This window comes from Oreochromis aureus, linkage group 11, assembly GCF_013358895.1.
Source record: "Oreochromis aureus strain Israel breed Guangdong linkage group 11, ZZ_aureus, whole genome shotgun sequence".
NCBI lineage: Eukaryota > Metazoa > Chordata > Actinopteri > Cichliformes > Cichlidae > Oreochromis > Oreochromis aureus.
Window position 1 is genome coordinate 22,716,814 of NC_052952.1, and position 14,326 is coordinate 22,731,139.

At 39.9% G+C, this 14,326-nt stretch overlaps 3 protein-coding genes across 4 annotated transcripts; 2 read left to right on the top strand and 1 right to left on the bottom strand.

Annotated features, from left to right (window-relative positions):
• kel (Kell metallo-endopeptidase (Kell blood group)) lies at positions 1–8,586 on the top strand. 2 transcript variants are annotated; one of them, XM_031744179.2, is made up of 18 exons: positions 1–85; positions 1,116–1,287; positions 1,376–1,651; positions 1,772–1,893; positions 2,395–2,553; positions 2,658–2,729; positions 2,831–3,019; positions 3,505–3,665; positions 3,753–3,870; positions 3,960–4,055; positions 4,138–4,236; positions 4,317–4,394; positions 5,700–5,806; positions 5,879–5,968; positions 6,056–6,123; positions 6,215–6,375; positions 6,464–6,553; positions 6,643–8,586. In XM_031744179.2, the coding sequence occupies exons 1-18, from the start codon at positions 65–67 to the stop codon at positions 6,787–6,789; spliced, it is 2,226 nt and encodes a 741-aa protein (XP_031600039.1). In that variant the 5' UTR covers positions 1–64; the 3' UTR covers positions 6,790–8,586. The 2 variants fall into 2 exon arrangements, with proteins under 2 accessions (XP_031600039.1, XP_039475301.1); XM_039619367.1 differs by having other exon boundaries at positions 5–85; positions 1,047–1,287.
• A 109-nt stretch (positions 8,587–8,695) lies between these two features.
• On the top strand, positions 8,696–10,624 carry LOC116323794 (histone H1-like). Its single transcript, XM_031744250.2, has 3 exons — positions 8,696–9,038; positions 9,560–9,852; positions 10,050–10,624. Exons 1-3 carry the CDS (start codon positions 8,804–8,806, stop codon positions 10,563–10,565), a joined length of 1,044 nt encoding a protein of 347 aa, XP_031600110.1. The 5' UTR covers positions 8,696–8,803; the 3' UTR covers positions 10,566–10,624.
• A 1,179-nt stretch (positions 10,625–11,803) lies between these two features.
• On the bottom strand, positions 11,804–14,205 carry emg1 (EMG1 N1-specific pseudouridine methyltransferase). The gene is made up of 5 exons (XM_031744269.2): positions 14,024–14,205; positions 13,776–13,877; positions 12,642–12,783; positions 12,275–12,480; positions 11,804–12,173 (listed from the first exon to the last, which is right to left on the bottom strand). The coding sequence occupies exons 1-5, from the start codon at positions 14,171–14,173 to the stop codon at positions 12,060–12,062; spliced, it is 714 nt and encodes a 237-aa protein (XP_031600129.1). The 5' UTR covers positions 14,174–14,205; the 3' UTR covers positions 11,804–12,059.
• Between the last annotated feature and the right edge of the window lie 121 nt (positions 14,206–14,326).

Sequence of the window (14,326 nt, forward strand, 5' to 3'; positions counted from 1 at the left end):
GGGGGGAACGGGGCGGTAGACATGTAAAAGAGGATGTAACACGCTGGGAAAACACAAGTCAAGGATGAGTGAAACAGAGCTTGAGGTAAGATCTCAATAACAAAGTTGGTTATGTTGTTACCAAGCTGTTTTAGGCTAATGTGTATGTTGTAACTGCTGGAAACAAGGCCGAGTCACTGTGCCTAAGAAATATAATATTTAAAGAATGTGACTTTGAAAGGGTGAAGTCTGCAGTCTTTGCAAATTGGACTTAAAATGCTCTGTGCAAAAGATTTTGCTTAAAAAAATTACATGAAACTCATTAAGTTGACATATACATGCAATTTCAATGAATTTCATGTCATGTGTAGCTCTCGATCACGCATTGTTACTGTTAAAAGTAGTTTTTAACGCAGAAATATAAAAACCACTTCACCTGTGCTGCTGAGTGTCTACGGGTAAGCAAGTATTTTTAAAGTTATTTTAAAACTTGCTTACTTGCTTTATCCGTGTCCTTGGAAACGGACTTCCTTTTAATTATTTATAGTGGTCTTGAGCAATAGTTCTCTGGGCTTTCTGAAGGTCTTTCTTTGGACATTGGCTGCTTTTTTTTTTTTTTTTTTTAACTTATTTTCATTCCAGTCCTTGTACCTGTCATTTTCAGAGGAATGCTTCTTTTTCTTTTATTTAAGTCACTTAACATTGGCCGAGAAATCACTCAAGCATAAAAGAGGCAACCTAGCAAATAGCCCATTTCCTTAATAGCCTGCCGAAAAAAAACATAATATGTTCCCATTTCTATAGTTAAAGCCACAACAAATGTCAGAGATAACACGAATTCACAGGGATAAATCAGTAATTTTTCTATTAACAAGATGATTGCCAGAGGGCTATTAGGCAAAGACTTGGTATATCTTGGCATGGTGTCCAGGGTATCCTAAAAAGACTTGCTAAAACTGGACAAGCAGATTACAAAAGAACGATATCTAAAAGTCTTGTCTTTAAGAAATAGAGGGGGGGCAGTAAAGATCTGACACAGTACCTGAGAGATCCATCTGTCTATTTAGCTGCATCCAGAACCTGGGAGAGTTCAGCCTTCACCTCTACTGCAACTACCCACTCATTATCCCCACCAGATCCTGCAACAACTCGAGTCTGACCGACAGCGACTGCATATGTCATACTCTAACATCGAGCACCGAGTAAAGCCAGTGTGGATGAAATATCGGCTGTTCTTCCTCGTGGGCTGTTTCTTACTTGCTGTCGTGGTGGGACTAATCAACTATCTGTCTCACCATTTCCACACTGGTAGGAGTTCAGAAAAACACACCAATACGAGACAATGAATTCAGAATTCTGCCATTTTGTCTGACTTTTGTCTCACTCTTTCCTGCAGTTACTCCGTGTCTCTCTCCTGCCTGTCAGTGGGCTTCAGCCCATCTCTCCACATCTGCTGATCCCTTCACGCAGCCCTGTGATTACTTTCTGTACACATGTGGATCAGACAGACTTTTACTGGACAGTGAAAGGGGACAAAGAAGTCATGGTTTTACTTTACATACAGAAAACCAAAGAAAGTCTGTGCAGTCAAAGCAGGAAGATGGAGGACTAACAGAGGATAAAACACTGAGCAGAAAAGCTGTGTTGCTGCAGTATCTCAAGAAGATTTTAGGTACGAGTCTGTATTCAGTGGGAATTTTTTAAAAATGTCCTCTCTTGTGTGTGACTCTGCATACAGCCACCTTACCAAATGATCTAAATGGTTTTCTTTTTTTCTGGATCTATACGTCAGAAACAGACAACGGGATGAATAGTTCAGCAGTGCAGAAGACTAAAGGATTCTACCATTCCTGTTTGGATACACAATCTATAGAAACTGCTGGCGCAGACCCCTTCCTCACACTCATACAGAAAGTATGATACTCATATTCCAAACATTGCAAGCTCTTCAAATCACACTTAAGCTTACATCGGTTATCATATGTGCTCATATAACTTAATTACCATTATGAAAGTATCACATTAAATTTTAAGAAACAAACAGAAACCAACACCAGTTTTTTAAATGATGCCTGTTGGCCTACAGGAGGTGCTGTAACTACATGAATAACTGTCATAAACTTAGTTGAGGTCAAAAAGAAAAACAAACAGTTTAGCCGAATTGTCTCCTTTGTAGTTCTACAAGATCTAAAATGATTAGTCAATTTGTAATTTGACCAAAATTGCCAGATTTTGCAAAGTCCACCTTCTAAAATGACAGAAATTGCTTGTTTTACACTTAATATCTGCTGCCCAGAAGAATCAATCAGTCTAAAGACATGCCCTTTGGGTTCAGGAGACTGCAAACTGTTTGGCTAAATTTTTTCCCCAATTTTATCTACTAATACTTTTTCACTGTATCTTCTCCATACGTAGCTGGGAGGCTGGGCAGTATCGGGGCAGTGGAATCAGACCGATTTCAACACCACCTTGGGGTTGCTAATGAGAGACTACAATACCTTTCCATTCTTCAACATCTTTGTGGGCAAAGACCCTTATGAAGCAGCACGTGGGATTAACAAAAGATACATACAGGCTAGTATGAATTAAGATGATTTAGGTTTTGCTGCTCTGAGAGCTGCCAGAGCAAAGTAAGCTTTGTGTTTTTGCTTTAAATCAAGTCTCCTCTTTGCCAACAGATTGATCAACCTGATTTGTTGATCCCGATTGAATGGAACAGCCAGACAGAGAAGTCTAGAGCTAAAACTGAGGTTGAGTATCCTTGTTGATTCAGGAAATGTCTTTAAATGAATACAAGAACATTTATCCATCCAACTAAGGCCTTTCTTTTTGTCCTGTCTCTTTTATCTAGACTCTACGTCCTTTCTTGGCCTCGTGTCAGAAATACCTCGACCTGCTGGGAGCCCCAAAGAGCAGCAGCTTGATCCATGTGGGCTCTTTCGTCTCTCTGTCCTCTCAGCTTGCTGTGGCATTTTCACCCCTGGAGTCTCGCCTGTCTAAAGGACAGCTCTACCAGCGCATGACCATCAAAGCGCTACAGGTAAAGGATCTATATTTCGTTGTGCTGTGCTGCTATTCTGATAGAAGCAATGTCTGTGCATACTGCAGAGACAGAAGTTTTACCTAAATCAAGGACAGACGATACCATTATGCTGTACGTACTATTAGTTAGTAAAATATAGCTACAAATTAACTAGAATAACAATGACAACTATATTTAAAAAAAAATGTAAATAAATAAATAGGAATGTACAGTAAGGATGCTCTAGTGCATGTGTTTAGTGGGATTTGGTCCAAATTAACTTGAGTCAAGTTTTTGTATGTTCTAAATACCTTAATACCCTGCAGATGTCACCAGTCCATCACTTAGCGAGCACATAGAGCTAGAGAACCATTCATGCTCACACTCACACTTAAACTAATATTAAACGATAAATAAATTAAATTTAAAAAAACAACACTTTGAGTACCTGTTGTCTGGATACATGTGATAACAGTATTTTTTATATGGAAATGTCCCTACAGAGACAAGCCCCTGCTATTGATTGGCTGGGCTGCCTCCAGGCTGCTTTCCATCCCCTGCCCCTCAGCGCAGATGACGATGTCCTTCTGCATAACTTACCCTACATCGTGCAAATGTCCAACACCATTATCAAATGGCTGAACAAGCCCGAACTGAGTAACAGGTACTGTAAAGTGACATAAAAATGACAAGCACATCCTTTCTCTTTTTTATGCTTATCTTTGTTGCTGGGTCATTTGTTTCCACTCAGCGCTCCCCTTCATACTTTTATGGTCCTCAATCTGCTGCACACCCTGATGCCTGCCATGGACTCCAGATTTTTTGAAACGGCAAAGAACTTTTCTATGGCTTTGGGTAACACTGAAGAGGTTAGCCGAATATGCTACAGAGGAAATAAAAACTGGACCTGTGAATTGATTGGTTAGTGTAACATCTTTATATTTTGGCTTTCCACCAGGAGGCTCCTCGCTGGAAACACTGTGTGCTGGAAACTGAGAGAGGATTTGACTCAGTTCTCACACATCTTCTCAGTGAAGTGACAGCACAGAAGGAGGTGGGGAGACATCTTGAGACCTAATGAATTCAATGGAAAGAATAGGTTCTGTCTGATAATCTGTTATTTAATTCTCCAATAGGCAGAGAAGATTATTCAAAGTGTTTTTAACTCCTTCAAGTCCAAACTACATGAGCTTGAGTGGATAGATCAGACATCTCGTCAGCTTGTCATGGAAAAGGTAACGAGTGAAGAATTTGTTGTCTTTTTTAATTTCTCCAGAAACGAATGAAGTTTGATATTTGTTAAACGATTCTGCAGGTTGATTCTGCAATTCCCAAACTATGGACTACAAAGGAGCCCTCTAGTGAAGCCAAGCTTGACCTGCTTTTTTCAGAGGTACATCACAAACTTCTTGGTTTAATGTCTTGATGGCATTTATCTATGTGGGACTTAAACTATATCTCACTCAGTGCTGTCAGATAGAACTCTTTAGGATCCCAATGTCCATCTAAGTTTTAATTTGTTCTGTTTGTTTTGAAAAGGTACGGATCTCACTTCAGGTGAAAACTCTCCACTTAATTCAGTAGCCTGTATGAGAGTCGAGCCAGCCTCCCTAGTTTTATTAGTTTTTACACCACAGAGTGACAGGTGGTGTGGAAGGGGCCCTCCACTGGAAAATAATGAGCTTACGCCCCAAGATCAATGCAGTCTGCACTTGTTTGGCAACATTAGGTGGAAGATATTTGAAGGGTGATGGATTTCCTAGATTTATTAGTGTTGGCGAAAAGGGATTAAACAAATTTGTGAATCTCTGTCCAAAAATTTGGTGATTTAGGACAGCTCCAAATCATGTGGGTCCATGTACCCACCCCAATCGGACATTTCCAGCATTCGGGGGTCTGTATGAGGTTCGCCCTGTATAATCTGTGTTGTGACCACTAAATTCAGTGTAGTAGTTTGAATTGGGTTAGTCTTGTTCTAAGTTCCCTGGACAGCTTTTTAATATTCTGTAAAATCATAGTCCATTCCTGATCAGTAAGCGCTATATTAAGGTCAGTTTCCCAGGCTCATTGTAGGGCGGTGAGCCCTGTATCCATGTGTTTTGCAAGCACTGAATAATATTTAGGGACCTCACGATTTCCCCCAAAGACTTTCCTAATATAGGTGAGATAGCCTATAGTTAAAGCAGGTGTGGAGGGAGATCCAAAGATCTGGAGCAGTAGATGTAGACTTAGAATAGCTGCAAATATTTCAAAAACTGTCTCTGTGGCAGCTGAAACTGTGTCCCCCGTCACATAGATCTCCAAGAACAAGAATTCCTCTCTGAACCCAAGTCTCCAACGATCAGTCTTTTTAATGCTAAATTTGGGGTTAAGCCTTGTGGAGGCCTCAGTGTGGAGGTGCATTTCCTTTGTTTTCTTTGTATTATTGTAAAGTATTTACCTTACAATATAAAGCGCCTTGAGGCAACTGTTGTTGTGGTTTGGTGCTATATAAATAAAACTGAATTTAATTGAATGTTTATTTATCATATAGAAAATCTGTTAACGCCGCAATAATGACATTTAAACTGATGGTAAGACTCTTACCATGAATCTCAACTTTTAAATTCTATGTTGACATCACTGGTTTTGGAAAATAAGGATTAAAAAGTGTAGAAATAAAGCCCAACAACTCACCTTCAAATATCTATAATTCCAGATGACAGTCAGCAACCAAAACTTCTTCTCCAACTATGTCCAGCTACTATCCCTGTGGCAGAAGAAACGCATTGAACTCCTGATCACCCAGCCTGAGGATATTGATATGTAAGTGTCAGCTTAAAGCTGATAGCTGCCAATAATCTGGAGTGTGCATTAATCTTTTCACTTTTCTTTTAGACTGTCTGTCAGACCATTTCTCTTCGGTAAAAGTCTCCTCTTTCCCATGGGAATGTTTGTACCTCCACTTTTCCATCCAACCTATCCTAGGTAACACACACACTCACTCAATAACTATTAAATACCTTCCATTGTATTTTTCAAATAATTCCAGCATCTGACTTCTTCTGTAAACAGAGCCATGAATTATGGTGCAGCTGGTTTCCTTGTTGCTAAAGATATCCTCCACCTGCTTCTGCCTGACAGTAAGAGAGATTCACTTTCCTCTTCTTCATTTACTACACAAAAAATACATTTTGCTTTTGTTAGTAATATTATGTATATTTATCTCTGCAGTTTCCTCTCAAAGTAAGACTGTGTATGCTGTGGGTGAGTGTGTGTGGACTCACTACCTCACAGTGTCAGAAAAGGCAGGCAGAGGTGGAGAGTTTCCGCTGTCAGCAGCACAGCAACAGGAGGTGTGGGTGCAGTATACTGCACTGCAGGTAGCGCTGCAGGTGAGGATCCATCTTCAGGCTTTAGTGTCTGTTTTTAAGGATGAGATCAAGTTTACATGTCTTTGTGTTATCTGCCTTTTTTTCTTAGGCTTATCATCAGAATCTAATGCAACAGCCTAATGACACGTCTCTCTCAGGAATCTCATATACTCGCTTGTTCTTTAGATCCTTTTCTCAGGTGATGTACTTTCATTACTGTCTTTTCTTTTTCTGCTTTCCTCCCAGCTACACTCGAGTGTAATTCCCTGTAATGTGATTTATTTGCAGGTTAACTGTGAAGCTGATCCATACCATGACTCCATGCCTTTTGAACCCGCCTTCTTGATCACAGTCATTTGTGCCAAATATAACCTGTGTCCTACAAGCCCGCAGTGCTCCATTCAAACCAAGCAGAATTCATTACAAGCATGCTGACCAGTCTTCTCTAATTTGACATAAAAGGTGTACCTACAATAAGTAGGCTACAAACCAAAGCACACTTATGTATTTGCTTTTGTTGTAATTGTTAGGTTGTGTCTGCATGTTGTATAATTGCGTGAGCGGTTTAGTTTTGTTTGTTTTCATTTTTAAAAAACTGTTGAAACCTTGTTTCCAGCTTTGCTTTCAGTGATGAAAGTTGCCAGAAAAGGGACGTTGGATCGAACAACAAAGTTCTCCTACTTAAAGATGATTTTGTTCATTTAACTTTAACCATCTTAAGTGAAAAAGTAAAAGTTAAAGTCAATTTGGGCCTCTTATTTTAAAATGAAATCATCCGTGATGAGTGGGGAAATGTATCTTTGCTCAAACTTCATATAAATAACATAAACATATAAAAAATCAATGAATTCTGAAAAATATCCCCACCTGACCCCTTGAATATCTTCTGATTTCTGTACACTGACTTTAAAATATAAAACAGTTCTTCAAATTGAAGTACATAATTGTATACATAAGGAATCAAAGATAGAAGATGAACCTATCAAAATTTAGTTAGTAGAAGCCCTTCATATGCCATCTGCACCCATCTATCCCACATGGTAATATGACCTGAGAAAGATTACCCAACATTTCCTCTAGTTATTATCAGAAAACACATAAAACATCAGGACAGCAAAGCTTGTTTCTCTTCAGGGGTGTCAAACATAAGGCGTGGGGGCCAGAATCAGCCCAACAAAGACTCTAATCCAGCCCATTCAATGGCTTTGGAAAATTTGGGATTTTTAACTGTATTTTAGAGCTTTTCCTCTCTCATGGCAATGCATACTACACCAAAGTGATTAAGTTATAGATTCATGTATTTTACACCTTTATTTCTTACCATTTAAGCCCAAAGAATCATCCTTTTACTACTCTAAGGAGCTTGGAAAGAAAAGCGTCTGGACTTCTTTGAGTTGCTTGAAGACGTTACACCTCTCATCCGAGAAGCTTCTTCAGTTCTAAGGGTCAATTGGTGGGACTCCCCACTAATTCTACTAACGATGACCTGGATGACTGAGAACCTTCACAGACATCCTTTTACTACAGCAGCATTTCTTTATTATGTGGAAAAAGTGAGCTGTGCTTTTGAAATTTCACTTCTTTTTCTTTTTCTTATATAAAAGCATTTGACATCCCTGCTCTACATCACAGACATTAAAGTAGTGCAATTTCACTTTTGAAACTATGATTTATCCCATGATGTTGATGCTCAAAGTTGCTCACACACACACACACACACACACACACACAAATATGTTGAACAAAAGTTAGACTTTGGCTTCAGAATGTTACACTTGGAAGTGGGTTTAAAATTCATTTGGCTTCAGTTTTTAGGTGAGCAAACACGTGTTTTTGAGTCCTGAAATGCAGTGACTAAAAATACCTGGTTCAAAGTAACATAGTAACAATGTTGCTGATAATCAGTGTTTGTGTTTATTGTACTTTTCCATCCAACTGCTTATCCAAGGATCGTTAGGATGGTGGGGGTGCTGGAGGCAAACCCAACTCTTATGAGATGAGAGGCAGCATATACCCTTCACAGGCTTCCAGTCCATCATGGGGCTAATATATTTACACTCAATTTAGAATGACTAGTTAAACTGACAGGGATGTCTTTGCACTGTGGGAGGAAGCTGAGGCACCAATATTTCTGTTGCTGTCATTTATTTGTCTTTATCGCCTATAGGTAAATGTCATGTAATGTCTATTTTCATCAAATGCATGCACTCAAAATAAAGTAGTCAAAAAACAGTCATATTCTCCTTCTTGACACTTGAGTGGACCCATCAATTATTTTGAAAAACTTCCTGACTCAGCTAAGGCAACTGAAGAACTGTTAGTTTTCAAAATGTCACAAAATCAGCATTCTCATTTTAAAATCTGACCAATACGTGTCAGTGAAACTCAGTAGAGGAGTTTCCATTCAGATTTCTTCCTTAAATATGAAATAGTGTGTAAACCACAAAAAATGCGGAGGAAAGCCACTGCTACAAACCCCACGCAGCTGAGTGCACTGGGAAATAGTGCGAGCGAGAAATCGGGAGAAAAAACACATTTGAAGGTGATAAAACAGATAGAAAGACCTAAAACTCCAGCTGGGAAAGGCCTCGGAAAAGCAGGAGCCAAACGTTTGGGCCAACTACTGAAACGAGCTATCCCTAACCAGGATGAGGCGACAGGAAAGGCGAACGCTTCTCTTCCCAGTGAGTCCCCGACGGTTCAGCTAAAGCTAAGCTAATCAGACAACTTTGTCTAACTGCTTTAGCTAGCTAAATTAATCCAAATTAAGACTTTAAGAGTGTATGTGTCTTTGATTTTAATTATTTTTAAAATCTGTTTTAGATTAAAAAAATAACAAAATAATACTATGACACAGAATTTATTTACAGGGTCTATCCTGGTTCAAAATGGGTGGGTTGGTGGGTGGGGGGCTATGCATCTTAGCATAACACAAAGACAGTAAGCTGGCTGGAGATGGAACTGTTGGTGAAGATGTTAAGAAAGGGGTCAGCTCAGTTTGGAGACAAAGTTATAGAGGCAAGGCTGAGAAGGTCTGGACATGTGCAGAGGAAGGATAGTGGATATATTGGACAAAGGATGCTGAATATGGAGCTGGTTCATAACAAAATACAACAGTGAGAATGGATGGAGACATTTGTACTATACTATAACTAGTTTACACTGATCTGTGATTTGAATGTTCTTTTCTTCATTGATTTTTCAGAGACTCCCGTTCGGCTTTTCAAGCATCAGATTCAAACAGAGGCTGGAAATGCACCCAAGACAAATTCCGCAAAGCCAACCTCGCCTCACATCTCCCAGCTCATCCTCAGTGTGGTTTCCCAGTGCAAACACAGAGGCGGCATCTCCATGGCAGAACTTAAACAGATGCTGGCAGCTGGAGGCTATGATGTAGCCAAGAACAACAGGCGAGTGAACATAGAGACCAAGAGGCTGGTTAACAACGAGACACTTGTACGAACTACAAGAAATGCATCATTCAGACTCAACCATAAGGTAACACACCTTTAATCTTTGGTAACTGGTATTAGTTCAACTAAATGTAGCACTGCTGTGTGTAAGTTATGCATGTAGCTTATTGGCATTGTGGCTAAACAGGGATTTTCTTAACTGTATGTTGCAGTATTACAGTGAGATTCTCAAAAAAATTTCTTGTCACATTAACTTTTAACTTTTACCCCCCCCAAAAATAGAAGCTGACAGACACAATTCAAGTGAGGACGATCCCAGTGAAGACTCCAAAACCAAAAACAGAGCTGAAGCTGACTCCGAAAACAGCAACAAGCAAATCCCCCAAAGGAGCAGAGAACCAAAAGAGACGAGTGTTAAAGCCAAACCAAACCAAACCAAAGAGCAAATCACACCAAACAAGGGCAACACCTCGAAAAGTTAGATCACCCAATCGAAAATGCAAGCGCAGAATGGCGGTCACATCGCACAAACTAGCACGCAAAACTCGCAAAGCAGCAGCCAAATCACACAAACAAAGAAGGAAGACAACCAAAGGAAGAAAATCACCAAAACCTGCTGGCAAGAAACGCAGACCTGCGACAAATAGGGGCGCACGAGTTCGAAAGGCACCGAGGAAGGCTCAAAAGACTCGGAGACGCCGACCAAACCGAGTCCAAAATCGGCATAAAAAGCAAGCAAGACGGAGGCTTCCAAAATCAAAGTTGAGATCGAGGAAAAGCACTTACTACTACCACTAGGCTGAGTCTTCATGGTAAACAGTAATAAACAGAACCCTTCTTTAGCATCCTGAAATACACTTAGTTCTATGTTGTCTTTGTGTTCCTATATCATTTTTTCTTCACTTCACTGTACAGACCATAGATCGCATAAAAGATCGACACAGTTTTTTAGACACTAGTTCTGAAAACTGAAGCTTCAGTGGAAACTTGCCTTTCTTTTAAATGCTCCTTGGGGGGCGATACCTGTGGTTGCAAAAAGATTGTGTATTGAGGTCAGACAGACATGTGATCATTAACCATGTGATTGCCATTTTAAATGGGTGATAATGTAGGATCAAGTGAATAAGGCTTCAGTCACACAAGCCTAGAGACAGCCTGTATCTACCTGGCAACCACCAGTTGTGAGGGAAAAATGAGTATTCCCTAACCTAGTATGATTGGTTGTTGGAGGTTGATGGGCAGTCTCTGGGGAATTGATTACTGAAGTCCCAGACACACAAGCCTAAAGGCTGTCAGTGATCTCCCTGGCAATCACCTGTTGTTAGGGAAAAAGGTATATTTCCAGCATAAGCCTCCCAGTTTGAATGGAAGTGATGAACTTATTAACTTCAAAGTAAAACTTGCACTGAGGCTGCACTTTATTTTGAAGGCAAACATTCGCCATTTCGTGTTGCATTTTTTCAAGTTTTACTACCGCTAGACTAGTAGTTGACAAGTGCTGGCAGATAAACAAAAACTGCAGGCAACCGTGGCAATCTGCTAGTAACCAAACCAAAGTGCTTTTAGTGCAGCACCTTCTTTGCAACTGATTTTATCCTGGGAGAGCCAGCAACCTCCAGAAACCACTGTCAGCCAGTTGGAGAATACACATTTCCCTAGCAACCAAGTGATTATATGACACCCAATATGGACTCTCAAAGGATTGAGCACATGATGTCACTTGAAAAACCTCACTAGACTCTTGGACTTGACCTCTGAATACTATCTTGATGAGTTTATGGGCTGAGTCATGAGACTTGGGTCATGTTGAATAAAATGTTATGTCCGTTTGTCAAACTGTGATCATTTCAGAAGGGAGTATTTTTCTGGTATCATGGTTTCACAGTCAATTCTGTCCCTCTCTCTCTCATTACATCATCTTGGTGCTTCAAAGCAGGACTTTATGAGTGGATGACATCACAGTAGCGATGTCCATCTTTTAGTTTATGGTTGTCTATGTGTGAACTCTTCAACTTTGTACAAATCAAGAGCACTCATTATTTAGTCACACATTTTAATGTAACTACAACAATCCATAATCAAAACTGTGCAATTGATACCGGTATAAAAATAACTGCCATGCTTCTGCATGGAAAAGGAAACAATGTATCTTCCACACATCATGCCATCGATTACGTATAACAGGATTGAACATTGGGCATCATTGGACATTCAGTCCAGTGTTTCTAGTCCACTGAAATAAGGTCCATGTAGTCAACTGTCTCTTTCCAGTCAGCATCAGCACTTTATCCATCACAGAACGCCCCACACCTCCTCAAAGGCAGAGGATATCTTGGCACAGGTCAGTGCTGCAGATAGGGGGTAGTTACTGATGGACACTGTCTTCTCTGTGTAGTCCACGTTAACCTAATAAGGACAGAGACATCAGTAACACACAAGAACTATTTGTCATAACTGTAACAGACTAAAAGAGTCTGTAAAAGAGAATGCCTCAATATATTTCTCACCGCTCCATGTGCGAATGCTCCAATCACCACTGCGGCTGGTCCCTCTGGTACCAAAGTCCGTGGGCACACGGCCTCTCCCGAAGAGAAGGAGGTGCTGATACGAGGGCAGCCAGGAGGTAGGTGATCAGACACTGGATTTTTAATCATCCTCAGGAGCTTCTGAGGACCATCAGCAGCCCTGACACTCAGTTTGTGCAGCAGCTGAACTAAGAAAGTAAAGAGAAGAAAGAAGAATTAGGAGAACAGCAATGGAGTGAAGGCTCACTTAAAGCCAGAACACATGGGAATAAGACTCTTAAGTACAATGCCTACAGCATGATCAGTATGTGTATTATCCATGCAGAAAAAAATAACAGTTATAGTTTACCCATAAGGCCACAGAAGCGTGTGAATGTTCTTGGGATGCGAGTCTGCGGGTTGATCTCGATTAAAGCGTTTTTCTCTGTGTGGATGTAAACCTGCAACAGCCCCGCCCTGTTCAATGGACTGTCCATCAGCATGAGCAAACACTGTAAATACACAGTTAAAAGTTAAAACCATTTATACAGCCCTTCATCACAAACATACCACAAAGAGCTTTATATAAATAAACACAGACATAAAGGATAAATAATTCATTCATTTTTATTTCAATTTAATTTTACAATTTAGTTTCAGATTGCCTGCAAAGTATTTTGTTTCATTTTTCAGTTTCCTTATGAAGTGTTTGTCAGGCCAAGATATAAGAAGTTCAGAGTAGGTATTACAATACAAACAAAAGGCAACTGACTCACAATTATGTACATATCCCGGTCTCAATAAAATGCGTACAAAAGCCGCTCATGTCTGTTGTCCTACTTTTATTTTTGTTAGTTTTGTAATTACACACATTTTGGTTGTTTTGTTCCTAAAGTACTTCTTACACTACTTAATATTATTCTTACACTACTTAGTACTTTTTATTCATATTATACTGTTATATATGTGCAATATTCAGATTAGTAAAATATTACTGATGCGGTGGTGTCAAAAGTCAGCTAATGAAACTCTCTGCATCACATATTCAACATCCTTTGTCTAATGTATCCACTATCTGTTTTCCGGTACAAATTTGTAAACCTTCCCTTTTATTCTCATTGCTATCCTTCTGTCACAAATAACCCATCACGCTCATCTCCACCCACCCCACTGTGTCTGCACACTCTTCCTCACCTCTGTGGTGTGCTGCTGCCTATTGCTTTGGTTGACCCAAGGTTTTTCAACTCATCCACCTTCACTCCCTCTATTCCTTGCATCTTCTTTATTATCAGTATCATGATACTTTTGTTAATCCCAGCAACCTATTGTGATATTTCTGAATTGTGAGTTGATTCTCCTGACACCTGAAATGGACTTCTAATCATAAAATCAATAATATAATTAACTTAAATGCAATGAAACTCCACTCTGATTAACTGTGACAGACTGACAAACACAAGTGAAGAATAAGGCTGTACATTATTATTGAGGAATGAGTGTTTACCTGATGTGTGATATCTGGTCTTATTTTTCCGGGATCTCTTCCACTTTTGATGATCATATTTTTGTGTTGGTCGCAATTTAACAGCTCAAATGTTTTCCCGACCTGGAATATGATAAACAAGCCAAAAGCATGTATTAACTCGACTTAAATTAAATTATTATTAAGCATCGTCGTTGATGTCACTTCCACTAAAAACAGGTAAGGGTTGTATCAAAAGAACGCGCAAAGACAGCTCCTTAGCGCCTTACCTTCACCGTCTCTAACGACGCACCCTCCAAAATAACCACCAGCCTCCTCTCCGCCATGCGGTCGTGCAGGCTGCGGAGATGTTTGGCTGGTTTAGGTTCATATTCGTCCAAATGTTCAAGACCACGCTTCTTCCCACTAGCCGCCGCCATGATGCCTCCCTCTGGACTGTCGCAGGAAGTTCACGTCACTGCAAAGGTGCGCGTTCACAAGTGAGTGTATTGCACATAAAAAAAAAATGTCATTTGTGGGGTTTTTTATGAAGCTAGCTAGATTTTGAATGTGTAATTATGTGGTAAAATCAG

Excerpts from the sequence above, each read along its gene's own strand:
- kel (XM_039619367.1), top strand. The coding sequence starts at position 65 with ATGAGTGAAACAGAGCTTGAG. Across the intron at positions 2,730-2,830 it reads AGTCTAGAGCTAAAACTGAG|ACTCTACGTCCTTTCTTGGC; the intron begins GTTGAGTATCCT and ends TCTTTTATCTAG. Across the intron at positions 4,237-4,316 it reads GTCAGCTTGTCATGGAAAAG|GTTGATTCTGCAATTCCCAA; the intron begins GTAACGAGTGAA and ends ACGATTCTGCAG.
- LOC116323794 (XM_031744250.2), top strand. The coding sequence starts at position 8,804 with ATGCGGAGGAAAGCCACTGCTACAAACCCCACGCAGCTGAGTGCACTG. Across the intron at positions 9,039-9,559 it reads GGCGAACGCTTCTCTTCCCA|AGACTCCCGTTCGGCTTTTC; the intron begins GTGAGTCCCCGA and ends TTGATTTTTCAG. Across the intron at positions 9,853-10,049 it reads CATTCAGACTCAACCATAAG|AAGCTGACAGACACAATTCA; the intron begins GTAACACACCTT and ends CCCCAAAAATAG.
- emg1 (XM_031744269.2), bottom strand. The coding sequence starts at position 14,173 with ATGGCGGCGGCTAGTGGGAAGAAGCGTGGTCTTGAACATTTGGACGAA. Across the intron at positions 12,481-12,641 it reads ACGCTTCTGTGGCCTTATGG|TTCAGCTGCTGCACAAACTG; the intron begins GTAAACTATAAC and ends TTACTTTCTTAG. Across the intron at positions 12,174-12,274 it reads GAGCATTCGCACATGGAGCG|GTTAACGTGGACTACACAGA; the intron begins GTGAGAAATATA and ends TGTCCTTATTAG.